At 44.5% G+C, this 27,910-nt stretch overlaps 1 protein-coding gene across 1 annotated transcript in view; it reads left to right on the top strand.

Moving 5' to 3' along the window:
- The window catches only part of LOC128457223 (calmodulin-binding transcription activator 1-like), a 47,181-nt gene extending 22,659 nt beyond the window's left edge, over nt 1–24,522 (top strand). Inside the window, exons 4-21 of the mRNA XM_053441829.1 lie at nt 1,846–1,913; nt 4,729–4,864; nt 7,181–7,252; nt 9,202–9,355; nt 10,838–12,690; nt 13,950–14,076; nt 15,070–15,204; nt 19,206–19,354; nt 19,969–20,153; nt 20,239–20,317; nt 20,408–20,675; nt 20,812–21,353; nt 22,351–22,493; nt 22,595–22,841; nt 23,015–23,083; nt 23,438–23,583; nt 23,739–23,810; nt 24,447–24,522. Coding sequence (XP_053297804.1) covers nt 1,846–1,913; nt 4,729–4,864; nt 7,181–7,252; nt 9,202–9,355; nt 10,838–12,690; nt 13,950–14,076; nt 15,070–15,204; nt 19,206–19,354; nt 19,969–20,153; nt 20,239–20,317; nt 20,408–20,675; nt 20,812–21,353; nt 22,351–22,493; nt 22,595–22,841; nt 23,015–23,083; nt 23,438–23,583; nt 23,739–23,810; nt 24,447–24,522 — 4,521 coding nt within the window. The remainder of the gene's footprint in view (nt 1–1,845; nt 1,914–4,728; nt 4,865–7,180; nt 7,253–9,201; nt 9,356–10,837; nt 12,691–13,949; nt 14,077–15,069; nt 15,205–19,205; nt 19,355–19,968; nt 20,154–20,238; nt 20,318–20,407; nt 20,676–20,811; nt 21,354–22,350; nt 22,494–22,594; nt 22,842–23,014; nt 23,084–23,437; nt 23,584–23,738; nt 23,811–24,446) is intronic.
- The last annotated feature ends 3,388 nt before the right edge of the window (nt 24,523–27,910 follow it).

Genomic DNA, 27,910 nt, shown 5'->3' with positions numbered 1-27,910 from the left:
CTGTGCCTGTGTGCTGGTTGAGGGCGTGAGCAGCATTGTGTGTCTGCAGCGTGAGTGTGCATGTGTGTTCTTGTGTGTGTGGGTGTGTTTTAGAGTGTGTCAGACTGCTGTTTCAGCTGACTCTTCTGTTTCTGGCTTTTTAATGGCTCTTATGGGGCAGGCCTTTAATTGCAAGTCTCTCTCCCTCCTTCTTAATCCTCCCATCCTTCTGTCTCTCCCAGCCCCTCGTCTCCTCTCTTCTTCTCTCTCCTCCCGCCTCCCACTGGCTGACAGTCACTAGGGGAGTCCGTGTGCCTGGCCGGGGCTGTGGAGGCCGTATAGGATATTGACTTGCTGCGGAGTGGTTTGGGAGGAGGAGAGGTGGCTGCCTGTCACAGCTAATGAATAGATGCATAAATGAATGAGGCACTCCTCTGTGTGTGGGTGTGTGTTGTTGTGCCTAGCTATGGCTAAAAATGCGTCTGTGTAGCCAACCCAAACACAGCTCGGAGCACTTTTATGAGCCTCAGACAGAAATAAATATAAACAGTGATCAGCTTGATAGTGATAATTATTAAGGGTGTGATGACAGTCTACCAAATCCCACCCATCCCCCCTTCACACACACACATACATATAAACACGAATATAAATGCCGGATGAGGAAGCGGGGGGGTTGGGACATGAGGATCGAATGGAGGACACTAAAAAAAAAACAATCAGTTAAGTGCCAGCACCCTCCAGCTGCTTTCTCTTTTTGTCTCCCCCTGCCTTTTTGTTCCCTCTCTGTCCCTCCATATCTTCTCATAGGTGTGAAGCTGGAGGGCTCTTATGTCAAACTGGGACAAATACCTAAAATCAAACATGCACGCGCATGCACACACACACACACACACACACACACGCACACAGAAAGAGGTGGTCTGGAGTGGAGGCTGTTGATCTGAGGGGGTAGATGAAGGAGTGCTTGAGTGTTGATGTCTTTTTCACTATTGCTTTGTGCCACATTTCAAACACTGATTGCCTTAAGAGGACAATTTACATTTCATAGTCTTTCACAACAAGTGGGTGAGATGGGAGTCAGAGATGGGGAAGAGAGTAAGATGTTTCAAGGAGGAGGCCAGGGGTGAGAGAGTTCTCCGAGCAAAGGGAAAAAGGCGGGGTTGCGTGAGCGACTACAAAGAGTGAGGTATAAACAATTGTTTCTTTTCGGCTGCATCTGTGCGTCTGTGTGTCTCCATCTCGGAGTATGGACAGTTTGTTTTGCTTGCTCTCGGTAGAATGCACCTGTATGATTTGAACTTTCCTTTTTTTCCTTATTGGATTCATGTGAGTGTAGAGGAAATAGTATGGCGAGGAGAGGAGAGCTCCGGAGATGAAAAGAGAGCCAGAGGAATTAACAATCAAGTTAGGAGCAAGCTTTATCTGACGGGAAACTGTGAAACTGCAAAGTACAAGCAAACTTTTCCTATCAGTGCACTCTCTCAGCGAGTGTATGGGTCCGCTCCCCCAGTCTCTGTGTGCGTGTGTTTATGTGGTGAGTGTGTGTGTGTATCTAGAGATAGCTTTTCCTCCCTAGTGGAGGGAGACATCAGTGTGTTGGTGAGCGTGATTGGTTGTTGGCCCTGAGGGTCTGTCCTCTATATCTGCCTCCTGACTGGTTGCTCTGTGACCAATCAGGCGCCCAGACCACACCGTGGCAATCAGATAGTGACATATACTCTCTCTGGACATCAGCAGGTCATCTGGAAATACCTGTTATGTTTTATCTCCCTCTGACACACACACACACACACACACACACACACTCACATTCTCAGGCACACTCACCAGTGTAACCTTTCTGTCTTGTCTTTGTCTCCCCAGGAGATTGCTGCATATCTCATCACTTTTGAGAAACATGATGAGTGGCTGACGACATCGCCAAAAACCAGGTGAGACAAGTGCAGACAATGGTTCACACACGCACTCTCTCACACAAAGAATCAGTCAATCATCCCGTTGCTCACGTTGGTTCAAGGCCAATAGCTTTGTCTTTGTTTGATTAAAACATTAGCGATGTACTTCGATGCACGTCCTGCTGACGACCCACTCTACATGTGGAGAGCGCTCTAGAACATGGCTGGACTGTAAAGCACCTAGTCAGCTGAAAACGGAGTATTAATAAATGTAAATGTATTAGGATAAGTGATGTATAATTCAGACATAGCAGGGTGAAGGGGGGGATCAAAGGGAGGGGGAGTATGAGTGTGTCTATGTGATGGGGTGGGAACAGGAATTCACATGCCAGAACTGAATATTCATCGATCCAAATTAACCATAAGTAGCTCCTTTCCAGAGTGGGTGAAGGCTGTGGCCAGGAAGAAGGCAGAGAGAAAATGGAAGACAGAAGAAAAATGGCATTTTGAAGTGTTGATAGTGTTGATAAATCACCCTATTGACATTTACTGCAGATGTAGGGATGATAAAGAAAGAGAAGCGCCGAAAAACAGGGCAAAAAAGAGGTGAGAAAGGCAAGAAAAATAAGAAAGTAAAAGTGAAGTGAGCGAAACGGCCGTCTCACGGCCCCATTCCTGATGACTGACACCACCGAAGCCCGTGGTGATGCCCCTGCTCTCCCATTGTGCGAGCTGAAGGACTCTTCTCAGGAGCAGCCTGAGGCCAGCAGCACAGTTTATGTTGCGGATGGATTTCTCATTGATTGGTTGTGCTGCCACACAGCCCCAGCAGCAACAGCAGCAGCAGCAGTCATATTGGTGATATTGAGCAGCAGTTAGATATAATCCCATTTACACATGACACGAGGCACGATTAAAACAGATTACACCTAATCCCATCAGATGGAAAGGAGCTCAGCCAATGGAGCCAGTGACATTTTTGTGCATGCCTGAATGTGTGTGTGTGTGTGTGTTGGTATTCATATCTGTGCATGCATTTGCACATGTGGGGGGTAATATTAAGGAAACAATAAATGACCTTCATTTCCCCCCCTCACTGAAATACCTTATCAGTTCGAAGTAATGACTATTACCTCCTCTCAGCCTCTCCTTTATCATCTACTCCTCCTTCCATCTCTCCTCCCTTTACTGGACCCTCTCTCTCTCGCCCACAATGTCTCTTTATCTTGCTGTCTTTTTTCCCCCTCTCCTCCCCTTGCCTTCTCTGTTTTCGCTCTGCTACACTGTGGAACGGTAGAAAAGCTTTTTATATCCCACACATCACAGTCCAGTTACAATCAATAGCATTTATGTCTGCTTGAATCGGAAGGTTTGCGAACATGGGTACCATCCACGTGCGCGCACCTCCATGCGCACACACACACGCACACGTACAAAGGAACAGGCACGCATTTCCCACCCACACATACACACAGGCACACATCTGATCTCATCCATCTTCTCCGTAACATAATTAGAATCAGCAGCTCTGAGATGACTCACACAGCTCGAGACAGAGACTAAACTCGGCTTTGATCGGAGGGTGGGGGTCTCCACTCCACTAAGAAACTGGCAGGCTCTCCCCAAAACAGAACAGATTCAAGGTGTCAAAGAAAATCAGCTCAAAGTAAATTCAATTTCACTACACACACAGTGTTCTGAGCAAATTGCAATCATCTCGGTCCATATAGATGTGTCTACATCAAATTCGGAGAGGAGAGGAGAGGAGATCAGAGGAGAATAGGTGGGGGGTAGAGGAGAGCAGAGGAGGCGATAGAAAAAAGAGTAAAAAAAGGGGTTGTGATCGGACTAGAGGGAGCAGATGAAATGAGAAGATCAGTAGAGATGGAACAGAGTGGAGAATGGAGGGACTGAGGAAGCAGTAAAGAGAAAATGAAGAGATAGTGTGATAAGAGGGATAAAGACTGGAGGTTGATCGGGAAGAGGAGGTTAAGGAGAGGAGAGAGGAGGTGAATAAATGTGTGTGCCTACTTGCACATGACCGTGTGAGGGAGAGCGAGCACTTGTGAGTATGTGTTAGTTTATTGATTGTTAACGGGCCTGTTCTAGTTCTGTTGTCATGAGATAAGGCAGAGAAGCATTTTTCTTCCACCTACATACACACACAAACGCACACACACACACACTCGCACACACACACTCACACACACACACATGTGCACGCGGACGCAGAAACATGCGCACACACCTGTCCTTAATGTTTGCCAACTGAAATGATTGATTGCCGAGCAGCAGGTTTGACATTGACTCCAAAGAACACACAGCTGTAGGTCCTGCCATGTCTGATATCACTCCAGCACCTCTGTCTTTCTATGTGGCTCCTGGTGTGTGTGTGTGTGTGTGTGTGTGTGTGTGTGTGTGTGTGTGTGTGTGTACTTGTGTGCTTGGGTGCGTGTCCCAGTGTGTGTATGTGTGTGCGTGTATGTTCATCCCACCAAGTGTATATAGAATGGGAGCTCAGAGGCCGATGTTCCTGCTGTGCTGATAAATCACCCTACTAAAATATTAACACGTAGGAGTATGAGTCTGTGTATGCAAGGGGTGCATGGGACCAGCTAACTAAACTGTGTGAGAGTAACATTTACAGATGCAACATATCCGTGCTTGTTCCAGTTGGTGTTTAAGAAACAGCAACGCAAGAGAATTTTCATACTTTTTTGCTTGAACACCATTTATTTGCTGTTTTCCATGGAGTTGAAATTCTCTCGGTTACAACGAAATTACTGCAACATTTACTCTGTATGATCAACATAATGTGACACTGTGTGTTTCGCCGTCTCTTTATCACCAGGCCTCAAAATGGCTCTATGATTCTCTACAACCGCAAGAAGGTGAAGTACAGGAAAGATGGCTACTGCTGGAAGAAGAGGAAAGACGGGAAGACCACCCGAGAGGATCACATGAAGCTCAAAGTGCAGGGAGTCGAGGTGAGAGGCTGCAGAGGAACAACAAGTCGATGGTCGTTTGGCACCGAGTACGGTTTTACTGCCTGTCTTGTCCTTAACTTACTCTCCTTCACTGCGAGGAGACATGCGTATCACGCGAATGCACACACAAACACACATGCTGAGAAGCTACAGGCCAATACGCTACCTGGGAGCAAGTGGTGTCTCTCTCTCTCTCTCTCTCGCTCTCTCTCTCTTTCCCTTCCCAACTCCCCTCTTTCCCTCTCCGTCTCTCTCTCTTTCTGAAAGATAAGAGTGTGTTTGGCCCGAGGCCAGGAATGATGTCAATGCCTCCTTCAGCAGAACAGAGAGGGGTATCGATCCAGTCTCAAGGCAGCGTCTGTGCGAGTGTGTGTGCGTGTGTGTGTGTGTGTGTGTGTGTGTGTGTGTGTGTGTGTGTGTGTGTCTGTGTGTGTGTGTGAGTGAGAGTCACATCAGCCAGCTTCAGAAATTGATTATTCAGCAGGAATATACCAGGAGGTGAGAGTAGTGAGCGTGCATGTGTCAGAAACAGACAGAACGAAGTAGAAGGGAGAGTGAAGGACAGACAGGAGACACATGGATGTTTCCAGATAGCTCAGTAGTTTTGTGTTAAAGGTCAGCAGGAGAACAGCACAAAGGAAAAAAGAATAATTGAGATCTAATATTTTTATCTACACCTTTATGAGTTACGACCCCACACTCCCTTTGACATTCATCTCACATGCGGTTCATTTTTCTACATTCCTACCTGAACACTCACTCACACACACACACATACATCTGTAACAGAAAGTGCTTCTCTCCCTGGCAGTTGCTCGGTAATTGTTTGTGTCACCCTCCTCCTCTGGATCCCCCCCCCCCCCCCCCCCCCAAGCAAGCGTGCAGTGTGTAGAGCAAGGGACGGGAATGAGGGAATGAGCAGAACGCAGAGATGCGCAGAGGGAGAGAAAGAGGATGGGGAGAGGCAGGAAGCTGGAGAGAAAAACATAACCCTGGATGGAAAGCCTCCTCATATCAAATGGAAATATATGGAAATGCACTCTGCCTTTGGCAAAACACACTTTAGATAAAGGGCGGGCTACTTCTGAGAAGAGGCAAAAATGGCAAGAAAATAGAAGTGTGTACATCAAAGGAAACAGGACAAGTTTTAGGTGTTGATTACATACAACCTGATCGCTGAGTATTTGTGTTTGAGTGTGCAATTTCTGTCTTGGAAAACAACAAATTCATTTGAGCCTCTGGGTGTGATTCCTGTTATTAGTGCATGTGGAAAAATGACCGTGATGACCTTGAAAGAAGACCTCTGTCATCATTCCATCTTTCCTCTGTGAAACACCACAAACACACTCCTCATTAGGCATCGCTCCTCAGTACAGTTTCAGCCTTGAGCAAAATGTTCCCATAGCCCAGGATATTGATGAATGTCAGCAAATGTCAACCTGGCTTAATGTCTTATGTATACCTTGATACACAGTACTTACTGATTGAGATGGCAAGACTATGACTATGAGAGACTGTCTCTTGTACAGCTGCCTTGAATTTCACACTGATGCACTCAAGATAGTTAATAAAAAGAAATAGCATCTGTAGAATATCTTATTTAATAGGAAAACCATTTTTGGTGTTTGTTCAGAAACCACTTCACTGGCAGCAGTACTGATATATTTCATACCCAGGGTAATACTTCGAAACAAAATATTAAAGTATAAACCCCTTTAATTTGTGTCTATTTCCACTTTTCTACACATGTACACACTATTTTGTATTTATGTAATCATCCTCTGTTGGATGGAGTCTTATTCCAAACTGCCTCTTGATCTTTTCCACCTTGACACTCAACTATCCCTCTATGCTTTTCTCACTTCCACCTCACTCCTCACCCTCTTCTTCGTCCTCTTCACTGTTTCCGATCTCTCTTGCAGTGTCTGTGAGCTGACAACATTGTGATTTTTTATGAATTCCAAGTGGGTTTTTGTCTGGTCCTGCTGAGGCAGTAAATTTCACCATCTCTTGTGCTGTAATTGTCAACATCAGATTTATGGTATTTTAGAAAAGACATTAGGAAAAAACGCATACAGCATGTTTGCAATTTAGTTTTAGCACCGCAATCAATACAACCTAAGTGGGTATAACTTAAGCTCTCCTCTCCTGTTCTCTCCTTTACTCTCCTCTCCTTTTCCCCCCTTTTTCACTTTTGGTTTTGATTCCTTCCTTTTTTCTTGTTTACCTCCCGGCAATCTCCTCTCCCCTCCTCTCCTCTCCTCTCCCCTCCTCTCCTCTCCTCTCCCCTCCTCTCCTCTCCTCTCCTCTCTCTAGTGTCTGTATGGCTGCTACGTCCACTCCTCCATCATCCCCACCTTCCATCGTAGATGCTATTGGCTGCTGCAGGTAAGCCCAGCCCCTGTCCCACCTTGCCTTTTCTGACGCATATATACACATACAAATCACATGTGGACAATGTTGGAAAATATATGTCATATCATAACAAATAGTCATTCTGTGACATTTATTCCAGCTTTGTTAAGACTTTATTCACCACTCTACACAAAACTGGACAACCAGAGAATACATGGCATACTACAGAAGTGTCCGTTATATTTTCAAAACACTAAACATTAAGCTAAACCATAAACCTGCAATAAACATCCTCCTCTTTTAAATTAATGAGGCAGATTATATACTGAAAAACCTATCACGAAGCTAGGCCCACAATAAAACTTGATGTTGTGTGGCTGAGTGGAGTGGCCTACACACAAACAGTTCCACGACTCGAGTATAGCAAGAATATGCTCGGCCCGCAGGTCTTGTATAAAGCTCACATAGTGTTCAGAGCATTTCATTGCCTGAAGTTGACTGTGAGTTCCAGAGCACAGTGTGTTATCTAACCCTGACTCCCAATTCTTAAGGAGAGCATCAAGGACTGGGGTATTACTCTATGTGGCCCTCTCAAGGAAAACACCCCGGGGCTACAAACTGCACACACACACACACACACACACACACACACACACACAGAGAGAGAGAGAGAATATGCACACATGCACAGGTGTCTCCTGTGTATTAAGGCATGTGGTTTTTCATATAAATATTTGACTCACACTACTGCTAATGTGAAAGACAACAGAGAGCAGAAGTTGCACGCACAGACACACACATACACAAGTACGCACGCACACATCTCTACCTCTACACTCCATGCAAGATATGGTCACCAGAACCTCATCATCTTCAGTGACAGGTTCCATGATGAATTTTCAAACAAGCCCGTATACATTCACACTTCCTCTCTCCTCACATCTCTCCATTTGCTTATAAAAGAAAAATCGAATACCCAGCAATGTTCTTTTAATGTATGTATATGCTTATGCATTTATGTAAACTCCACCAGAATGTCCTGCATAATTTGTCACATGAAACTTACTAGGGAATTCCAGCCACTGACTGAAAATTCAATCTGCCCTAACATAATATATTTTCTTTTTCCAGCATGCCAAACTAGCTAGATCCCTGCTGTCTGGAAATATTTGGGGGAAATTCTTGCTTTATGTGAAATGTGCTATTTTCTGCTCTTGCACATATATCAAAACACATCAGTGGATATGATCATAAATCAGTCTGTGAGTGTTGTAACACTGCACACTGTGGTGCTGTAGCAGCCCACTGTGCCATCCTCTTTTGGAGAGAAAAGTGTTCCACCTCAGCAGGTCCTCCCCCTCACCTGAGTCTGTCTACTGAATCTTTCATCAAGAGGAGCTTCTCTCTCTCTGGCTCTCTCTCTCTCTCTCTCACACACACACACACACACACACACACACACACACACACACACACACACACACACACGCATGTGAACGCACCTGTTGAATCATTCATGGGGTCAAAATTCCATAGGTCTGCTGGTGGCCTACAGTATAGTGAGAGCTACTCTGAACCGCTCTCTCTCCCTCTCTTTCCACACACACACACACACACACACACACACACACACACACACACACACACACACACACACACACACACACACACACAAACACACATTCCTACACAGCCTCTGCAGGGGTTAGAGAGAGTGATGAGTGGGCTTGAGCTGTTAAATCTTTTATGGGCAGGTGTGAGAATCTTATCTGACACGCTACATCCGACCTCCCTGACCTCCACGTTCTCTCCTGCTTTCCTTTTCCCCACCATCCACTTTTTTTGTAAATAGACTATCATTTTACTCTTGCCCTCCCTGTGTACTGTAAGAACAATGAATTAATGAACACAGGGTTGTGTTACACTAACTCCAAGTGCGTGCATGTCTCTGTTTGGTGGTGTTTTGTGCCCTTGTCCTGTAGAACCCAGACATTGTGCTGGTGCACTACTTGAATGTACCGGCAGTGGACGATAGCGGGAAGCCATGCGGCCCCGTCCTCTGCTCTATCAACACAGACAGGAAGGAGTGGGCCAAGTGGAGCAAGGAGGAGCTCATTGGACAACTCAAACCCATGTGTGAGTTAGTGTTTACTGCCATTTCAGCGCTCACCTCCCTCCTACTCCAGAGATCTCATATTTCAGCCCTCCCGCGTCTCCAAAACCCGGGGTTGTGAGTCACCTTGGCTCAATAACAATACCATTTGTCATGGTACAGTAGTGATGAAAAAGATGATGACCCTACACTAGCCAAGATTCAAAATTAATCTGTAGGAAACCAGTGTAGTAAATCCGAAACAGATAATTTGCTTCACTGGCTTGTTTTTAGGGATTTATAAACAACTTGGCAGCGGAAAGGGGCGCAGTCTGAAACCATGCCATCACTTATTAGATGAGACAACAGGTGCTTACAACAATTCAGGGGAGATGATTTGAAAATGTCTCTTGCATGAAAGAAAAATATCAAATTTTGTTTATTTAGCTCAGACATTTTATAATTATGTTACTGAAGGTACAAATAAATAAATGAGCCAAAAAGCAACAAGCAGCAATTTCCCCAGATAGGTGTTTTCAAACATTGGCCTTCTTATTTAAATTTTGATTTAAAAAAACAAACATTTGGAACATCAAGACTCTTTTAAACATAAATCTGAAGTGAAAACAGGACTTAACAAGCAAGTGATAGATTTCGAGAAAAAAAATGTTCTTTAACAAGCCACCTTTAAATGAGACATTCAGTATTATATTTAACATTCAGCCGGGCTATATGCGGATTGGGAAAGACTTGATGGTTCCAACAGTCAGCGCCATGCTGCCACCTAGAGGCAGACAATCATTGCCAACAAGAAAGGGAAGAATACAGGGAAGGAAGACAGAGATGCCTGAAATATCCAGCATACATTATTCATAGCTGAGCATCAGGGAGTAGAAAACTCCAGTACATATACTAACACACGTAGACACTCAGACTTACCTAATCTCAGTCATCTTTTGATGTGGTTCAAACAGGCATATAAGGACAGCTGCCCCAAACTAAGTGGCTTGTTGACTTAGGTACTCCTTGAATTGTCTCCTATCTGAATCGTATCCCCTCTTGTCCCTCTGTCTGCCCTAATTTGTTCAAACAAAATAGCCTTGTGTTTGTCCCTTTCCCTAGCTCTCGTCTCTCAAACACTGACTTGATCCTTCTGTGGTCATTGGGATTTAATGGGCATTAGGTCTCTGACACTTCAACTCTTTGGTGTTTGTTATTTTACTTGGGCTAAATCCAGAAATTGTAAATGAGGAAGTATAATTTTGAAACTTGAAAGATATTGTTAAAAAAAATTTATGTAAAAAAAACAGATGTTTTGCATACATGTGTTTTGAATTTTTGAACATCTGTTCAATTAACTCAGTTGTGTAGTGTAGTCTCACAACACTGGAGGGCGCTGTTACACACTGTCAAATGTTAGTGAGGCAATTCAACGTTACTTTACAGATTGTCATAAATATAAAGATAATACGATCACAGTGTGCTTTATGTAAAATGTGTTCTCCTCTGCTCATCTCTTCTGTCAGGTGCTGGAAGCAGCCTGCATCAGAAATGTTCCAGTGTCAAGCAGCGCATCATCTCATCCAAGCAGGAGTCCGGGGCAGCAGCAGGGGGTGGATCTGCGGTGGGTACTGGTGTAGCGGCAGGCCAGAGAGCCGAGGAAGCAGATGGCACGGAGGTCCAGAACAGCGATGTGTCAGAAGGCCAGACAGAGCCCAGTCCTGCTGGGGGCAGGGGCAGAGTGGGCGCAGGAGAGAGGAGGAACGGCAGGATAACCAAACCCTCCTTACTTCCACAGAGCAGCATGGAGGTGTCCTCTTCCACTTCCAACAACCAGGTGGAGGTCCCTGACACCACCCAGAGCTCCCCACTGTCAATCACTAGCGACATGGCCGACAGTCCTGCTCTCTCCATTGGTGCTGGTCTGTCACAAAGCACCGCTGTGTTCATGTCTGAGGTCACCACACTGACTGGGGATTCAGTTTACTCTGCTGGTAACACCCACCTGCTGGCATCTGCCCACGAGAGTACCACCGCTGGCATCCTGTTGGGTGTGGCCCCCGAAAACCAGAGGTTTGCATCATTTCCTGGTGGGGTGGGCTTAGGGGAGGGAGGGGAGTTGGTTCTGTCCAGCTCTCTAGACTCTGGCGGCGCAGTTAGCATCCCTGAAAACACCATGACCTTCGACCCCGACTGCTTCCTCAACAATCCCAAGCAGGGTCAGACGTACGGTGGAGGTGGAGGGAAGACAGAGGGGTGTAATGGTGATGATGGAGGACTCCACTGTTCCCCTAACAGCTTCCTCTACAATCCAGCCCTCGTCCTCAACATCAAGACGGAACCAGTGCCCGTGGAGCAGCCGCTGTCCTCGCAGAGTAGCTATGTAGGAGAGGGAACTGGCCTCAGCCCTAGCACCACCCTGGAGCAAATGGACTTCAGTGCTGTCATGTCATCCGCCTGTGTCACAAGTCTTAACCAGACTGTACACCACCCCTCCCCAAGCCTCTTCCTCCAGGCCTCCCCCCAGACAAGCCAGCCCTCTCTGCAGACCAATGGTACGGAGGGTACCCAGGACTCGGGTGAGGCCCAACCATACATAGGTCTGCCCACAGTGCCAACAGACTCTCCGGTCACCAACAGAGATCCGCGCACACATCTCCACCAAGCCAGCCCGGGCCAGCATGGCCTGTGTGGAAGGAACGGCCAAGGAGCAGCAGTGGGCCCATTTCCCCTGACAACACAGGACACTACCGTCGACCAGTCAGGCAGCAGGGGACATCGGGAGATGGGGGGCTTAGACAAAACTTCTGAGAATGGAGGGGAGTTACTGCTGAAGCCGGGGGATCCTCACGAGGCCTACGCAAGCGTGGACACACAGCACTACCTGCAACCCACAGATGACCATGGAGGGGGAGAGGAGGGAGGAAGAGGGGGAGGGGAAAACGAGATTCTCTGTAATGGTGTAAGTTTGCCAGGGGCCAGCAGCTCAGTGGGGGCCAGTCCTCAGTCGATAGGTGCAGGTCCAAGCATTGAGGGGGCGCTCTACAGTTCTCCTCTTCCTCAGCAAGGTGGGGGTGTGTCGGCCGCGGCAGCTGGGGCAGGATCAGCCATCAGTCTGGAAGGTTTTGAGGCTTCATTTGGAAGCCAGTTCTCTGATCTCATCAATGATTTCATCTCAGTCGAGGGGTCTGGGGGCGGGGTGGGGGCAGCAGTCACTGGGGTCTTGATGCCCCAGGAGGGGGCAGCAGGAGAGGAGCATGGCACAGCAGTGGGCCACCTGCAAGGCTCGGAGGTGGAGCAGGGAGCTCTGGGACTGCTCCAGGAGACTGGGAGGCTGTTTGGTGTGACAGACTACTCCCCAGAGTGGTCTTATCCAGAGGTTAGTAAACCCAACATGATTATCATTCATTACTTATTCATAGTTGCCTAACATAAAATCAGTCCTTCGACCACATGATTGACAGTGGCTTACACTGATGTTAAACAATGAAATTAAGTTGAGCACAATCTCTACTAATACCGCCGGCCTGGCTTTGTGTGGTCATTCCGGAGCCAGAGTGTCTCAGACTCTGCTGATTGGATTTTGATGAAATTTCAATACTACACCGATTCCCCTGGGTGGCCTCATTAATGTACCCATGTACAGCCTATTATATTTCACACTCCAGTTCTGCCACTGAATTATGATTGAATGTTGGAAACATGCCATGTAACAACCATCACTTTAAAAAAAATACTCTCTCCCAAAGACTCTGGTAAATGGCTTTAAAAATGTAATATTCTTCATTGTTGTGTAATCTAACTTCATGAGTTCAACATTTGTGGGAAACAGTAGAGTTGACTATGTATTATTTTTAAAGAGAACACATGGAACTTGGAATGAAGGAGCCTTAAAACCTCTCGGGGCTGCTACCAGGCCTTTTAGACTCTTTAGAGAGTCTTCACAGACTCTTTGGAGATATGTCATTAAAAAAATAATACCTATTTTGTAAAGGAGGCAGTTTATAATATCAATCAGTTCAGAGTTATATAAAAGAAAATAAAAGGTTTCATTTTTAGGCCAATGTATCTCTGAGTTTTTTTTTTATGACAGATAGAATAAGGATATTTGATTGAAACACACACACATGTTTGTACATCTATTTTAGTAAGCACTCTCATTGGCATAATGCATTCCAGAGCCCCTCAACCTAACCTGAACCATCGAAGCTAAATGCATAACCCTAACCCAAACCCTTTACTCCTAATTCTAACCTTAAAACCAAGTCTTAACCCTTAAACATCCCATTAAAGTGGACCAAAAAGTCCTCCGTTTTAAAAAAACGTCCTCACCCTGCAGGTTGTAGGCAAAAAATGGACCCCACAAAGTATTCTGTAAAAGACCACACACACACACACACACACACACACACACACAGTCACACGTGTTTCAGACACCTTCACCGACTTGGAGACATTTTGTAGCAGGTTAATTTAGACAAAAGCATGCACTCTGTCGAGTGTCTCACTCTCTCATTGACTCCAGTTTCTCTTTGTATGAATGATGAAGTAAACACTTCATCACTGCTATTGCAGTTTGTTGTAGACAAAGAATCTGTTCAGTGACATGAGACTGAGCCTTGTGCCTTTGTGCCGCAGGGCGGAGTGAAGGTGCTGATCACAGGTCCATGGTTGGAGTCGGGCAGTGAGTACAGCTGTCTCTTTGACCACATCAGTGTCCCAGCTGCCCTCATCCAGCCCGGGGTGCTGCGCTGCTACTGCCCAGGTAACAGACCTGTGTATGCACACAGACACACACAAATGTACACACACACACACACAAAATATTCAATGGTATGAAAACTAAGTGAAATATGGTGATTGACAGCTGAGACTGATCAAGGCTGTGTATCGATTGCTCCATTCCCGGCTCGCTAATGTGCAGACTTTGGGTCCAAAAGTGCTCAATATAAAGTCTATGACTCACACACAGCTCTCTCCTCTTATTACTCATACATGGAAAAGCAATATCCTTGATTTTAAATGTAAACCTTAACCCAACCATTGCCCCGTCAATCCCTATAATGAGCAGTCTGTAGCAAAAAGAGAGATGTCGGCTGTCTCTTTTATACTAGAACATACAAGGCAGAAAGATAATTGATACTATAGACATTGTCCTGCAGGCAGATAATGTACACAGGGCTTGACATGGTTCTTAGGATGATACAGTCTGTGAGACATGAGTCATATCCTCCTACAATAAGTGTGATCAGGGGAGAAGTGTTTGGCAAATAGTCTCTTTCAGGCACACATGGGTAAAAGTGACACTATGATAATTCACATATTGTCCTAATATGCTTCGAGGGGAAGATCTTTCTCTCTCTCCCTTCACTTGAGCTGCTTTCAGACATGCACATTACTCTGAAATAGCAGTGCCATACACGTAGAAGACACCGGCAAAGATGTCATGAGAGGTTCTTGTGATAAGAGCCGATGCCGCTGTTGATGTGCTTTAAACAAAATCACGTGGTCTCTGCAGCAGAATTATTATGTTATTTCCCGCCTCTGCCTGCTGCACCACCCCTCACCTGACTAGTGTGGGGAATTTGTTGTTGTTGTGAATGCGTGTGAGTAGAGAACCCCCTCCTGCGTTGTGCATGTGTGAAAGACCCACTGCGGAGAATGTCCGGACCGAATTCTCCGGAGATTCTATAAAAAGTCATGTATGAAAACGGCTTTAATCAGTTTTACTAACACCTTACCTCACATCTGCTTCCAGCCCATGACACTGGCTTGGTGATGCTACAGGTAGCTATGGGTGGTGAAGTCATCTCTTCCTCTGTGGTTTTTGAGTACAAGGCGCGTGATCTTCCTGCCCTGCCATCTTCTCAGCACGACTGGCTGTCCCTGGATGGTGAGAGAAATTTGCTTGTGTATTTTGACTACAAGGGGTTTCACAGCTACACTTTTGCTGGCTGCTCTTATTTACTCAATAAAGAGCCCGAACCATAAACTGGAGGAGACTTGTGCATAACCGCTGCATTGTGTGCCTGGAGTGTTGCATGTGTCAATAACAAACAAAGCAAGGACAAAGAGAGGCCCCGTTCAGACCCGGTATTAACGTGTCGTATGTGTTGGCGTGAGGAAGGAGGGGCTGAAAGAATGAATGAATGCTTGCAACTGTGAAGAAAGATTTGTGTTTCAAATCATTTCAAACATGCTCTGAGTGATCGGATTTCAAGATGCATTCAGGATGCATTATGCCGTGTTTAGACCCGGACTTAGTGCTGAGGATTTGTGATTGGATCACTCAGGATGAATGTTAATGACAGAAATGAACAAGGTCAGAGCGAGAGAGCAAATGTGTGCATCTTTCAACATTCACTCTACTGTTTTATTTGTACTCTGAAAAGGGTTAAACCTCAAGTTATGTTCGAAAATGTTACTTAAGTTATTTTAAATTCTCACTGACTTACCTCTCTGCTAATTTTGATCAGCTTAGCTTTGAGAAAACCTGTTGATGTGTGTGCATATGTATATTTGTGTGTGTCACTGTGTAGCTCGTTTCTGTTGCTTTGTTATGTACTGAGATATTTACAGCTGCTGATGTACAAACAGTATAGTGACATTGCTCCTGCTGTTGGGCTGAACTGTTCTTCTGTAACTGCAGGCAGCTTTATTTTCTACGGTCGCCCTCTGCCTTCATGCAGGAATAAAAGGTGTTGAATTGCATTGACACCTGTTCTTTTTTTAAACCAAGATTCATGAAGGATTAGGATTTGTCTTTGCTGGATTTGTTTAAGGATCGTGGTTTACTGTGGAGTCCAAATTAAGTGTTTGGTTGCTGGAGAGGACTCTGAAGGAGATTGTTTTGTTTGGGCTGGAGGTGTTGATCTTGTGACACTTAAAAAAATAATCTAATTAAAAGTTGCTTCAAGATGTGGACAGTTAAATGTACTTTTTGCATTGTACTTTCAAGTCCTGGGGAGTTTGGCTAAATGTGTGTGCACAGCACCAGGGGTGTTATTGCTTCTGTGCGCAAATATATCTTGTGATGCAGCTGCAGCTCAGAAACACACGGGTCTCCTCAGTGAGACATGTCCTGGGTTACTCTGTTCACCCCCCTCGTCTCCGCGTTGCGCAATGCGGCAATGCGGCTCCACAGTCACAGCAGGCTGGCTGTTTGCTGGAGTGAAGGGCAAGGACTTCAAATCACAGTCGCCGGTCCATTTTTAAGTGCATGTGTTCGTCACCACTGCTTTACCCGCACAACTTATAGATACATATTTATTTATATATATATAAATGTAGACTGAGAGAGAGAGAGAGGCGGTGTGTTTGACTTTCAGCGGAGATACCCACATTTGGATACGCGCTCTGCTCATTTTCGCTCCGCTCCTTTGTTTGGCCCCAAATGTGCAGCCACACGCTCCCTGAAAAGAAAAGATATAAAGAGATAAATATTATTCTGAGTAAATATGTGTCAGTGCACGAAGTCGTCACGTGCACGTTGCTCCAGTTTATTCAGTGTGCGATCTATTGTTGTGCCGATGACGACCGAGCCTCCTGCAGCTCCGAGTCTGGCGGGCGGATTTGAAGCGCTGCTCTGCGAGACACAACGTGGAGACAGCTCACCCAAACCCTCCCCCCTCTCCCACAATCTCTCTCTCTCTCTCTTTCTCTCTCTCTCTCCCTGTTTCTCTCTCACTGCACTTAGTTGTGTTTTGCTCGGTCGGAGTAGGAATGTGTGAGACTTCAAACTAACGGGGTTTGAGGAGAAGCGGGAACAAAGAGAGCAGCAGATAAGAGAGAGATAGAGAGACGCTGTTTGGGTTCGTAGCTCATTTGATTTTAAATTGATCACAACTTCAAGACGCGCTCTTTTAACTGGCGTTCAGGTCTGTGTTGTTGATGTGGAAGTTGTGTTTGTGCCGTGTTGTTGCAGATACATGTACCTGTTGTCCAAATGTATTCTTCAGAGCCGTAAAGCTTGGCGCTACTTTTGCTTCCCAGGATTGATATTAGTAGTAACGGACATGTGGAGCACACGCAGCCACTGTCTGGCTCAGACAAAGCGACCGTAGCAACGCCACAAGTCTTCCTTCTCGTTGCACGCTTTATGTTTGAGCTGAAATCCAAGCGACTGTCTGCCTGTTGTTTGTGTTGCGTTTGCGGTACTGATGATCAGCCTTCAGTCTTGTAGTTTTCCAGTCGACCTGTTCTGTTTCAGCACCAGCAGGAGTGGACAGCGCCACTTAACTCAACAACAACAACCGAAGGGAGGCTAACGTGGCTCCTGTAGAGGAGGCCCACATAATGATAATGGGCTTCAGTTACAGGCATGTGTGCATGGTGTTGATCACCCAAAGCTTGAACACAGAAAACACATGTTTTTAATATGTTTATGTTCATGTTCACGACTGCAAGTTTCTGGACTGAAAGTTCAGTATCTGAATCTGTTGTGTATCATTTTTTAATAAGGCCTATGACCAAAAGCATAGATGTGATCTGTGTGAACCAAATATGTTTAGCTTAATAGACCTCTACTGTTGCTTGTACTTTGTAACTAAAACTATTCCAACAGGCTGTGTCTGTGCCAAAGCCACAGTTTTACTGAAAGTGGAATGTAAGCTGGTTTTACTAACTATTTTGGATAACTTTTATAACATTTTGGGTAATAGTTTGATATGATTATTGAGATAGAAATGTTAATGTTAAGAACCGTAATAGTGGTTTAAAATAAATGTAGTATACAACGTTTTGTTGCCAGAAGAAACAAAGTATTATCGGGGGAAAAAAACATCAACTGAACAGAAGAGGTGACAGTGTTGATCAGTAAATCAACAGGTATCTATACAGCTGAAAGTAAGCCTGGAACAAAAGCAGCTGGATTTGTGTTAAAAAGGACAAAAAGCGATCCGTAACTGGCCTAGAGTGTGTCACATAAATAAAAACATGATTGTATGCCATTTTCATACATTTTTGATGAAGTCCTACAGTGTGTTAGGAGTTTCCAGAGGACCGATGAACTTTCTCATAGCGCAATGAATTGTGGAATAGAACATTACATTTATGGGCATATATTAAATTCACTAATCCATTTTTCTTTGCTTAAATGTCAAATTTCAATTAATCTCGTCAACTTTGCAATCAAAATATTATGTATCAGGTAATAAAGTTTTTCAAATTCATCTCACATTCTAATGCACTGTTTGTGAATGTCTGCGTGTCTTTATGCCTGGACTGGTCTCTGTATGTTTTTGCATTTGCTGCATCTCATGTGTTTGGCAGGTGTTTTGCTTTGTATTCAGATTAGCTGTATTACTGAGACTCTGCTCCGCGTCTGATTGGCGGAGCGGAAAGGGAGGAGCCACAAGCCTTTGTGTCACTGTTGTGGCTCCACCCTGTCAGCCCAGTGAGGCTGCTGCAGAACGCAGAAAGAAAAATTGGAGTGAAATGAGAGGAGGGAAAACAGAGAGACTGAGTGAGAGAGCAGCAGGTGGAATGACATAATGTGCACTGCAGCAAAACTGCAGCAGGATAGAAACAAAAGGGTCACATTCACATACAACCTCAACACGGACATGCAGGACATACATTTGTTGTAAGATATACTCTCTTTTCTTACAAACACACACACACACACACACACACACACACACACACACACACACACACACACACACACACACACACACACACATTGTACTTGGTTCCCCAGTTCCCTAGTTGATAAGGAGATTTACAAGATCCCAGCCCTGATACACTTTCTAGACTGGAGACCCCAGAGAAGAGCTTCTTTCCCTAAGACTCTCAGATCAGAATTTACTAAATCATGATATGATTTTGCTTTAATACAACAAACACCTGGTGGATGCTTACAACTGCATGTGTGTCACGCCTTCATTTCTGTAGATACCCAGTTCAGGATGTCCATCTTGGAGCGTCTGGAGCAGATGGAACAGAGGATGGCTGAGATATCCAATCAGAACCCCATCTCAGAAACCATGGCAACCAAGGGCGGAGGAGTCGAGGGAGGAGGAGCCACTGATCAGCAGTCTCAAGTAAGGCAGGAGGAAGTAATTCAGTTAGGCTGAATTTTTCTTTTTTTTTCAGCAATGCAATCTGAAACTGTATCAAGTGAGCAGACCACACAACCAGCATTAAACAAAATAGGCATTTTGGTTTCAGTTATTAAAAGCAGGTCTTGAAAACTGTGTGCGAGTTATTCACTTAGAATTTAAGGACAACGATAAGTATCTTATGAAACACCTATAGAAGTAAACATTTAGTAAAGAGTGAATCTTGAAATTTACTAACAGCTTAACATGTAAAACATAATTCATTCAAGTTTTTAAAAAAAGTCCACAAACTTAAAATTCAGAGAGGTGTTGAAACTGCTATTTTCTGAAATAGCTTTATTAAAACAGAATATACAGTAAACCTCACAGTGGAAGCATTTCTTCCAGGCGTATAGGCACTGGTTTGCATTACATTTCAAATGTGTTGCTTTTGTTTTATAATTTATGTTTGCAAGATCCATTTATTTAACATTATACTTAATGCCAGTAAAGTGAAATGTTGTGACACCTTGAAATACATTTTGAAAAGTAACAAAATGCAGAAAAACATTTACTGGCTTAACTCATTACTCGACTCCTCCTCTCTAATGTTCCAGATTCCTCCTGATCAGGGTTCATTCGAGGGTCGCGTGGTGGTGGTCTGTGAGAAGATGATGTCTCAGTCGTGCTGGGCTTCTTCCAATCAGCTCATCCACAGTAAGAACTCCAGAGGAATGACCTTACTGCATCTGGCTGCAGCTCAGGGCTATGCAGGGCTCATTCAGACACTCATTCGCTGGCGGTGAGTTACACACAAGCACGAGAGACACCATCGTGAACACACAGACCGTGCCAATTAATTTCACTTTTGCCATCTTGCTCTGCAGCACAAAGCATGCGGACAGTATTGACCTCGAGCTGGAGGTGGATCCTCTTAACGTAGACCACTTTTCCTGCACTCCACTGGTGAGTGACTGATAGTTTTGAATGGTACTACAAGTGTATGTATCATTCTTTCCTTGCCTGTGTATGACTTTTCATTTCGGGCCTCTGCAGATGTGGGCTTGTGCTCTGGGCCATACTGAGGCAGCACTGGTGCTTTACCAGTGGGATCCGAGAGCTCTTTCTATTCCCGATTCACTGGGTCGCTTGCCTCTCAACATTGCTCGATCGAGGGGCCACACTCGATTGGCTGAGCTATTGGAACAGCTGCAACAGACCCCTCAAGCTCAGGGCCAGCCAGGTGACACTTGGATGGACAGATGGAGAGAAGAGTCACGGACAGGTGGAATAATTAACAGCCCAACTCCAAACTCAAACTCAGGTGGGAAATCGGTTCATAGCGAGACATATTTTTTTTATGTTTAAGAGGGGAAGGATTTTTCGTTTGGTTTTGAGTTAACTGACTGTTTACTTATTTGGTAAGTAGCTCTTATTTCCCATCATCTTCGTTTCCCTAGAGCTGAGGAGAGCCAGGACAGAGAGCCCGCCAGACAACCAGAACCAGAGCTGGAGCCAAACAGGACACAGAGCCCCACAGGGAGCACAGGGAGATAAGGAAGGTCCACCCCCAGCCAAGAGACTCAAACCCAGTCCAGACACCCAGCAACAGTTAGCTAACTCAACCCCCAGCACCAACACCCTCAATTCCCTCCTCAACACCTTCCCGAGTCCTCATGCCCGGTGTTCTCTCGTCCCCAACACCCTCTCCCAACAAACTCAACCCTCCAACCTCAGCTGTCAGAACACACCTCCTCCTACCAGCTCCAGCCCTAGCCGGCCTCAGCTCCCCAACACACAGTTCTCCCACCTGCAGGCCAGGATAGGGGGGTCCGGAGGGGGCACCAGGTGGAGTCTGAGACAGACTCTTGGGCAATGTAGCCTAGCCAGGAGGATTTTAGGAAAAGAGCGACTGGCCATTCACCTGCGCCAAAGAGTGCTGTCAGACAGGGGAGAGGAGACAGAGCTGCTGACCTATCAGGATAACACTGAGGACTTGCAGGTAGGGGGAGCGGATTGTTAGGGTCAGTTTGGATCTCGTTCCACAACCAAAACTGAAGTCATTGTACTTTATTTGATTGAATATGTGTTCAGCTTGCTTGCATGTTTGCCATGTTTGTGATAAAATACATGAAACAACAAACAATACATTAAAAATATATGAAAACAACTCTCCACCAATGTTGACCCTCAATGCGAATAAGGGAAAATTCCTACGTGAAGCTAATCAGGGGAAAAAAGGAAATACTAAAGCTCAGCAAAAGCCAAAGAAAAGGGTGCAGAAACCGGACATGGAGACATTCGGTGATGATTTGGATTTGACTGTTTGTATACATTGAATTTGTCATTATAGGAAAACATCAGCAGGTGTATCTGTAATGTCTTCACCACCCAGTCCCACACAAGCACACACACACTAATATGAATCGTCTAACAAGAAAGGGAAAAGGGGCACACATAGTTAGTTATTACTGGAAAGAACCCAATACTAACTGGTTAAACCTTACATTAAACCTTCAAATCAAGTTTTTAGTCAGGATATTGTAGTGTTTAGTGCTCATCTAGCTAAACGTAGCTAGAAAGAATGGACATGCATCAATTTAATTTCAGATCCATATCGTTTTTGTACTTGGATAATAATTAAATATACAGAGATGTGGCTGTATAATCTGTGATGCAGTATAATAAAAACGGGCTGCACAAGTCCATCTAACTCTTAAAAGTATGAGAGCACAAAACAAGATGAATGTTCAAACAAAATCACAGAACAGAAAATTCTAAATCAAGTAGCAATGATAATATTCAAATTTTTCCCTAGCCTATCTGTATGTATTAGATACTAAGAGTTGTGCGTCATGACAATAAATATGAAAGTAAATAACAAAATTACAGATATTTTTTTATTTTTAAGGACAGCTGGTATTAGAAAAAAAGGTAAATAACACCTGTCCTATGTGTGTGTGTGTGTGTGTGTGTGTGTGTGTGTGTGTGTGTTTCAGATGGACATTACAATGCTAGCTGATCACATCATGGAGGCTTCAGCTGGTAGGCTTAAACAGGAGGCTGTGGAAACAGACTCTGGGAAGGTGGGGATCAGCAGCGATGTCAGGTTACTGTCTGGTTACCTCAGTGAGGTGGAGAGGTGAGATAAACTATTACTATTGTTTTTCCATATTTGCTTCACCTATGTCATCAAATGGCGTAAATATTTTTTGACTCACTTGGCTCTCTGTTTCTCTCCAGGTTCCTGAACTCCAAGCCCCAGACTCCTAACCCCAAACCAAAATCTCTCTCAGGGCCGGAGGATCAGCCGAGTCCTCAGGCTAAGCAAGCCCCACCCTCCCCCTTCGACTGGAGCTCCTTCCTCTGTGCAGCTATGAAAGAGGAGAGGTTGAAAAATGACTCCCCCTGTCTAGCCATGACTGAAGCAGAGCAGGGAGAGCTGTATGAGACCATCAGGCATGCCCTTCACGCCCTCAGAAAACACAAGGTATATGTGACCTTTTTGGTTTACATATCTGATTCCGGCATCTGTTCACATTAGCTTCCCCTCCTATTTTCTTTAATAAATTGCAGTCTTGAAGAAAAAGCTTAAGATGACCATGAACCATTTATCGTAGGCTCTATGACGTTTATTCAAACTCCTAATGTCACCCCCCTCAGGGTCCCATTCAGGAACAACGCAAGGAGATTGCAACAGTGATTCAACGTTGCTATAAGCGATACAAGCAGGTAAGGCTTCATGTACTGTTCAGCTGTTGAGTTGAGAATTATTGCTTATCACACCTTATTAACACACCAACCCCACTACCTTCTTCCACACACCAGCAGGTACTGAATCCATTGTATACATCATTGTATGTATACAAAATTGCCTGTCAGTATCAAACTATTTGAATGTTGTTCATGGAAGTTGAGTTGGGTTCTGACTCAAATTAGGATTAGGTGGATGAGGCGTAGATTCTGAATTATTCACTTTGATTCACAGGAGCAAAGCTAAAATATTTTCACACTTTAAATAACTATAATATTTGTTATCTTTATCATTCATTTGGAAATAACGTGCTGCTGTGCCCTCTCTTTAAGTATGCACTTTATAAGAGGATGACCCTGGCAGCCATCCTGATCCAGAGTCGTTTCCGGAGTTTCCATGAACAGAGGAAGTTCCAGCAGAGTCGTCGGGCAGCGGTCCTCATCCAGCAATACTACCGTTCCTACAGACACTCCCTCAGGTACTAACCACACACACACACACACACACACACACACACACACACACACACACACACACACACCCATACACACACACACACCCACACACACAAACACACACGCACTTACACATACAAGGGTTAATTATTGAACTTTTCAAATGTTTTGCCCACAGCAGCCTCCTAACTAAAAAACAGAACCAGGCTGCTCGCAAGATCCTGAGGTTCCTGCTCCGATGCCGCCACAGGTGAGCCATGAAAAAGCTCCACACACTCTCAAACACCCACACACACTTACAGCCCACTGCCACATGTGTGCTCGCCTCATTGGTGCTAATAGTTGGTGTTGTTTTACTGTTCCTGCGAAGCCCCTTGATGGACCATAGGCCTCTGAAACGGGTGAGTGTTCTCTCCCTCTCTTCTCTCTCTCTCTCCCTCCCTCTCTCCCGATGGCTGATCCCTGTCTGCATGTCAGCTGAGGGAGTGGGAGAGGAAGTCCTGGATTTTCATCCTTCCCTCTCGCACTCTCTTTCTCTCTCTCTCTCTGTCTATCTTCTGTCCCCCCTTTCTTCTATCTCCCTATCTCTCTCTCTGGCTCTCTCCGAGGACTGCTGAATGATGTTGGTACTTGTGCATGACTGACAGATAGATAGGGGAGCGATTCTTGCATAGGGTCTTCCTGGGGGCATGTTCTGACTGACACTAGGGGACATTAAGTGTCTTGCTTGGCCGGCTTGGTCTCTTTTTGTGCCTTGATGGGTGGGAGGATAACAAGATGGAATATGGCCTTTGGATATTAAATGGGGGAAAACACATTTTCAAAACATGTACAGTTACACACAGAAATAGACACATATGCTAATGTTTGTTTTGTTTCTCCTCAGGGCCAGAGAGCAGAGAAAGGCCAGGGGTCCTGAGAGCCCACCGCCAGGCGCCACACACAGCCCCCTCAGCCTGTGAGCAATCTATACACCCTCCCTCTCCTCCATCTCCTCCTTTTTCTTTCTTCTCTCTTCCATCTCTCCCAAACACTCTCCCTTTCAGTCCTAAACCCCGCATTTCTCCTCCCCCTCTCCTTTCCTTCTCTTTCTCCTTCACTCTCACCCTCTCTCCCCTCTTCTCTCAAGAGAGAGAAAAAACTTTTCCCAGACAGACTGAGGACAGGATAGGTGTCCATCATGGCAGCTCAGACAGACAGACTGCTGGGTAGAGCCCAGGAACCTGGCTCTGCCCACTGATCCTCCTCCCCAGTTTCACTGGGAGGTCATCACATTAACCTCATGGCATTCTTTGCACTCTTCATGGATATGTTTCTTTGCAACGAAAAGTCGACGAGTCAAATGAGAGAACGCAGGGAGAAGCATCTGACGACAACAACCTGCCTTTGTGGCAGCAACTGGATTGCGAAAGGGATTCGGCGGTGAACAGCTTGAGACTTTTTGGACATGCAGAAAGCTTACAAAACACTGTTGTGTTTTGTATTCAAAACAGTGATCCATGAAAGAATAAGAAAACATAAACCAAAAGACTCACTTCTGTGTTGCATTTGCATGCAAGATTTTTTCGCTTATTCCTCCTCTCCATCCTCCTGAAGAGCTATAGTGGCAAATCATTCTGCTGATTCCGTATATCACAATATCACCAACCACTCAGACTCACAGGCTTACAAACCTATTAATCAGTCACCCGATCCAAAGGGGAGGAACTGCACTTGAATGTAAGAGGGGCATTGTTAGATAAAGGGTGGGGGTCTGAATAACGATGTCTTAATTTGTTACATGGACTTTGTATGGAGTCGTTCTCAGAGGCAGCACTTTGCTCGCCTGACGTGGTGTCTGTGTTCGTTCAATTCAATGCATGTGTTTGAGCTTCAAGCTCCTGCATGCTTGCCAAACTGCTTTAGTGTTGTTTCTTTTGTATTTCTATGTGTAGTTGTGTCTCACTTACGTCCTCATCAACTTATCCTTGCCCTGTGTAATGTGAACTGTGTAAGGACAAATGACTTCTTTTGGGTGCTTTTTTTTTACTTTATTTATTCAAGGATATGATTATTAATTTAATTGGCTCAAGAGTGGTTTAGCTTGAGACTGGTTTTCCCCCTTTGTGTGGTAAAATATGACATGTTCCAATGGTTAAATGTCTCTGTTAGTATGTTCTTTGCGTGAACCTCTAAATCCTAACTGTGGTTTTGAGGAGAGAGTCACATACCAATGCCTTGACTTCTTCTTGACTCTGAGAGGTCTCTATGCGTGCTCTGTACAGGACATGGGTCCTATACCTGCCCCTATACAGGGCATTGGTCCCCATATTAGCCCAAACGGGCGTTCAAATCCATATTTTGGACTATTGCATATTCCTGTATATAAACTGACGAGGTAAGGGGATACGAGGACCCTGAAACTTTTTCATAAGAGGACTGTATTTAAGATTATAAATTATTTTACTCCCATAATGAGAACTTAAAGACAGAGATCTGGGTAACACAGGATGGCTGTATTGCTTGTAAATAATGTAGATATTTAAAACAGAGTAATGTGCATGAGACAAAGAAACAGCAAAAAGAACATGTTAGTGGCTATGGACTGTGAGAGGATTTTAACTGCTTCACTTTAAGAGTATCCAGTATAAGTGTTACTGAAAAGAACATTTTGTTAAAGCATGCAAACTGAAAAATCTAATGTTAGAATTATAAGTGGGAAAAACAACTTTTAGCTGAAACAATGATCTTTCAGACGAAACATTTACATTTTGTGCTTTTGTTTCTTGGCTAGCAAAAATTAAACCCTTTTTGCCAGTAGTGCCAATTATTATGAATGCTATTTTTGCCTAACGATATATTATGTTGGGGAAACCAACACCCAAAAGCTATCAGTAAGATCCACAGAGGCAACACACACACACACACACACACACACACTCAGACATACATACACACAATAAACAGTAGAAGAGATCTAGTACTAGCTCAACCATAGACCTCCCTTCAGGTTCTGAAGTTTTTCATCTATATATTTTTTTTACATATAGATGATGATGATGATGATGATGATGATGATGATGATGATGATGATGATGATGCAAGTATGATTAATTATATTAATATTGATGGAGATAATGAAGATGATAATGATGATGAGCGATTTAATGTCAATGCAATGACTGATGACCCAAAAAAGGGAAGAGGGCGCTACATTCTTTAGAATGTGGTCGCACTTCAGCAACATACTAGCTTTTATTAAGACCATTAATCACACCTACAGCGGATCCAGCCTGGCCTCCAGTTAAAGCTTTGCATCTTCAAACAGAATGTCTCCCCCCCCCCCCCCCCCCCCCCCTTACTTTCTTACATATCATTTGATTAATTTCCCTTTTCTCTTCATTGTCACTGCCATTACTCTTCAACATGTACTTTGGACTTCTGGAAAGCTCTGTTTAGAAAGTGCCTGCTCAATAACAGAAAAAGTGCAAGACAATATCAGGAAATATCCACTGTATGTCCTCCAAAAGATTTTGGAAAAAAAGGTTTGTTTTCTTAAATGGTGTGCTCAGAATGAACTTGACAGTGTTAAACTGGATGCGAGTCTTACGTTGGAAGCTCTGGTTTGTCAGTGGAATGAATGAATGCCCATGGCCTGATTGGTGGTACGTGTTGCCTAACGAGACAAACTGGTAATTACCGTATCACTTTATGCCCCACTTGTTGTGTGCATTTTGCAGTATTAGAGGAAGATAACCATATAATTAATGTATGAAAGGCACTGTCATGAGTCTGTTTAACGTCCCAATGTCGCTGTCGGGAAGAAGATGTGTGTTTCTTGCATGGACTCGCTTTGTCTTGTCTTTCCTCAAAAAACGTTCTTGCAGCATTTAAGTGAAAGCGTTACCCAGCAGTTTTCCAGAACAAAAAAACTGTCATACACACTTTCTTTCTTTCTTTCTTTCTTTCTTTCTTTCTTTCTTTCATTCTTTCATTCTTTCATTCTTTCTTTCTTTCTTTCTTTCTTCATGTCTGTCACTTTCACACACACACATGTCACACAAACAGTCAAACACAAATGTACACATTCAGATACAAAAAAAAGCCACACCCTTTCTCTCTGTGCTTATGTCTTTGGGAACAATTAAATCTCTCCCTTAGATTTTACTCAGGGTTGAAGAACAGGGAGATGGTATGTGGAGTGTAATGTTTGCTGACACAGAGTTGTACCGATGATGACAGTGTACATTTGTGTATCCATGTGTGTGTGAGCAAACTTGACATTATTAGGGATTCTCCAGTTGTTCATTCACTATTTAGCATCCACAAAATTTCAAATCACGCTCTTGAAAAAAAAAAAACTCTCCGGAT

The sequence above is a fragment of the Pleuronectes platessa genome, chromosome 2 (genome assembly GCF_947347685.1).
Source record: "Pleuronectes platessa chromosome 2, fPlePla1.1, whole genome shotgun sequence".
Taxonomy (NCBI): Eukaryota; Metazoa; Chordata; class Actinopteri; order Pleuronectiformes; family Pleuronectidae; genus Pleuronectes; species Pleuronectes platessa.
This window is presented reverse-complemented; position numbering and strand designations above follow the sequence as displayed.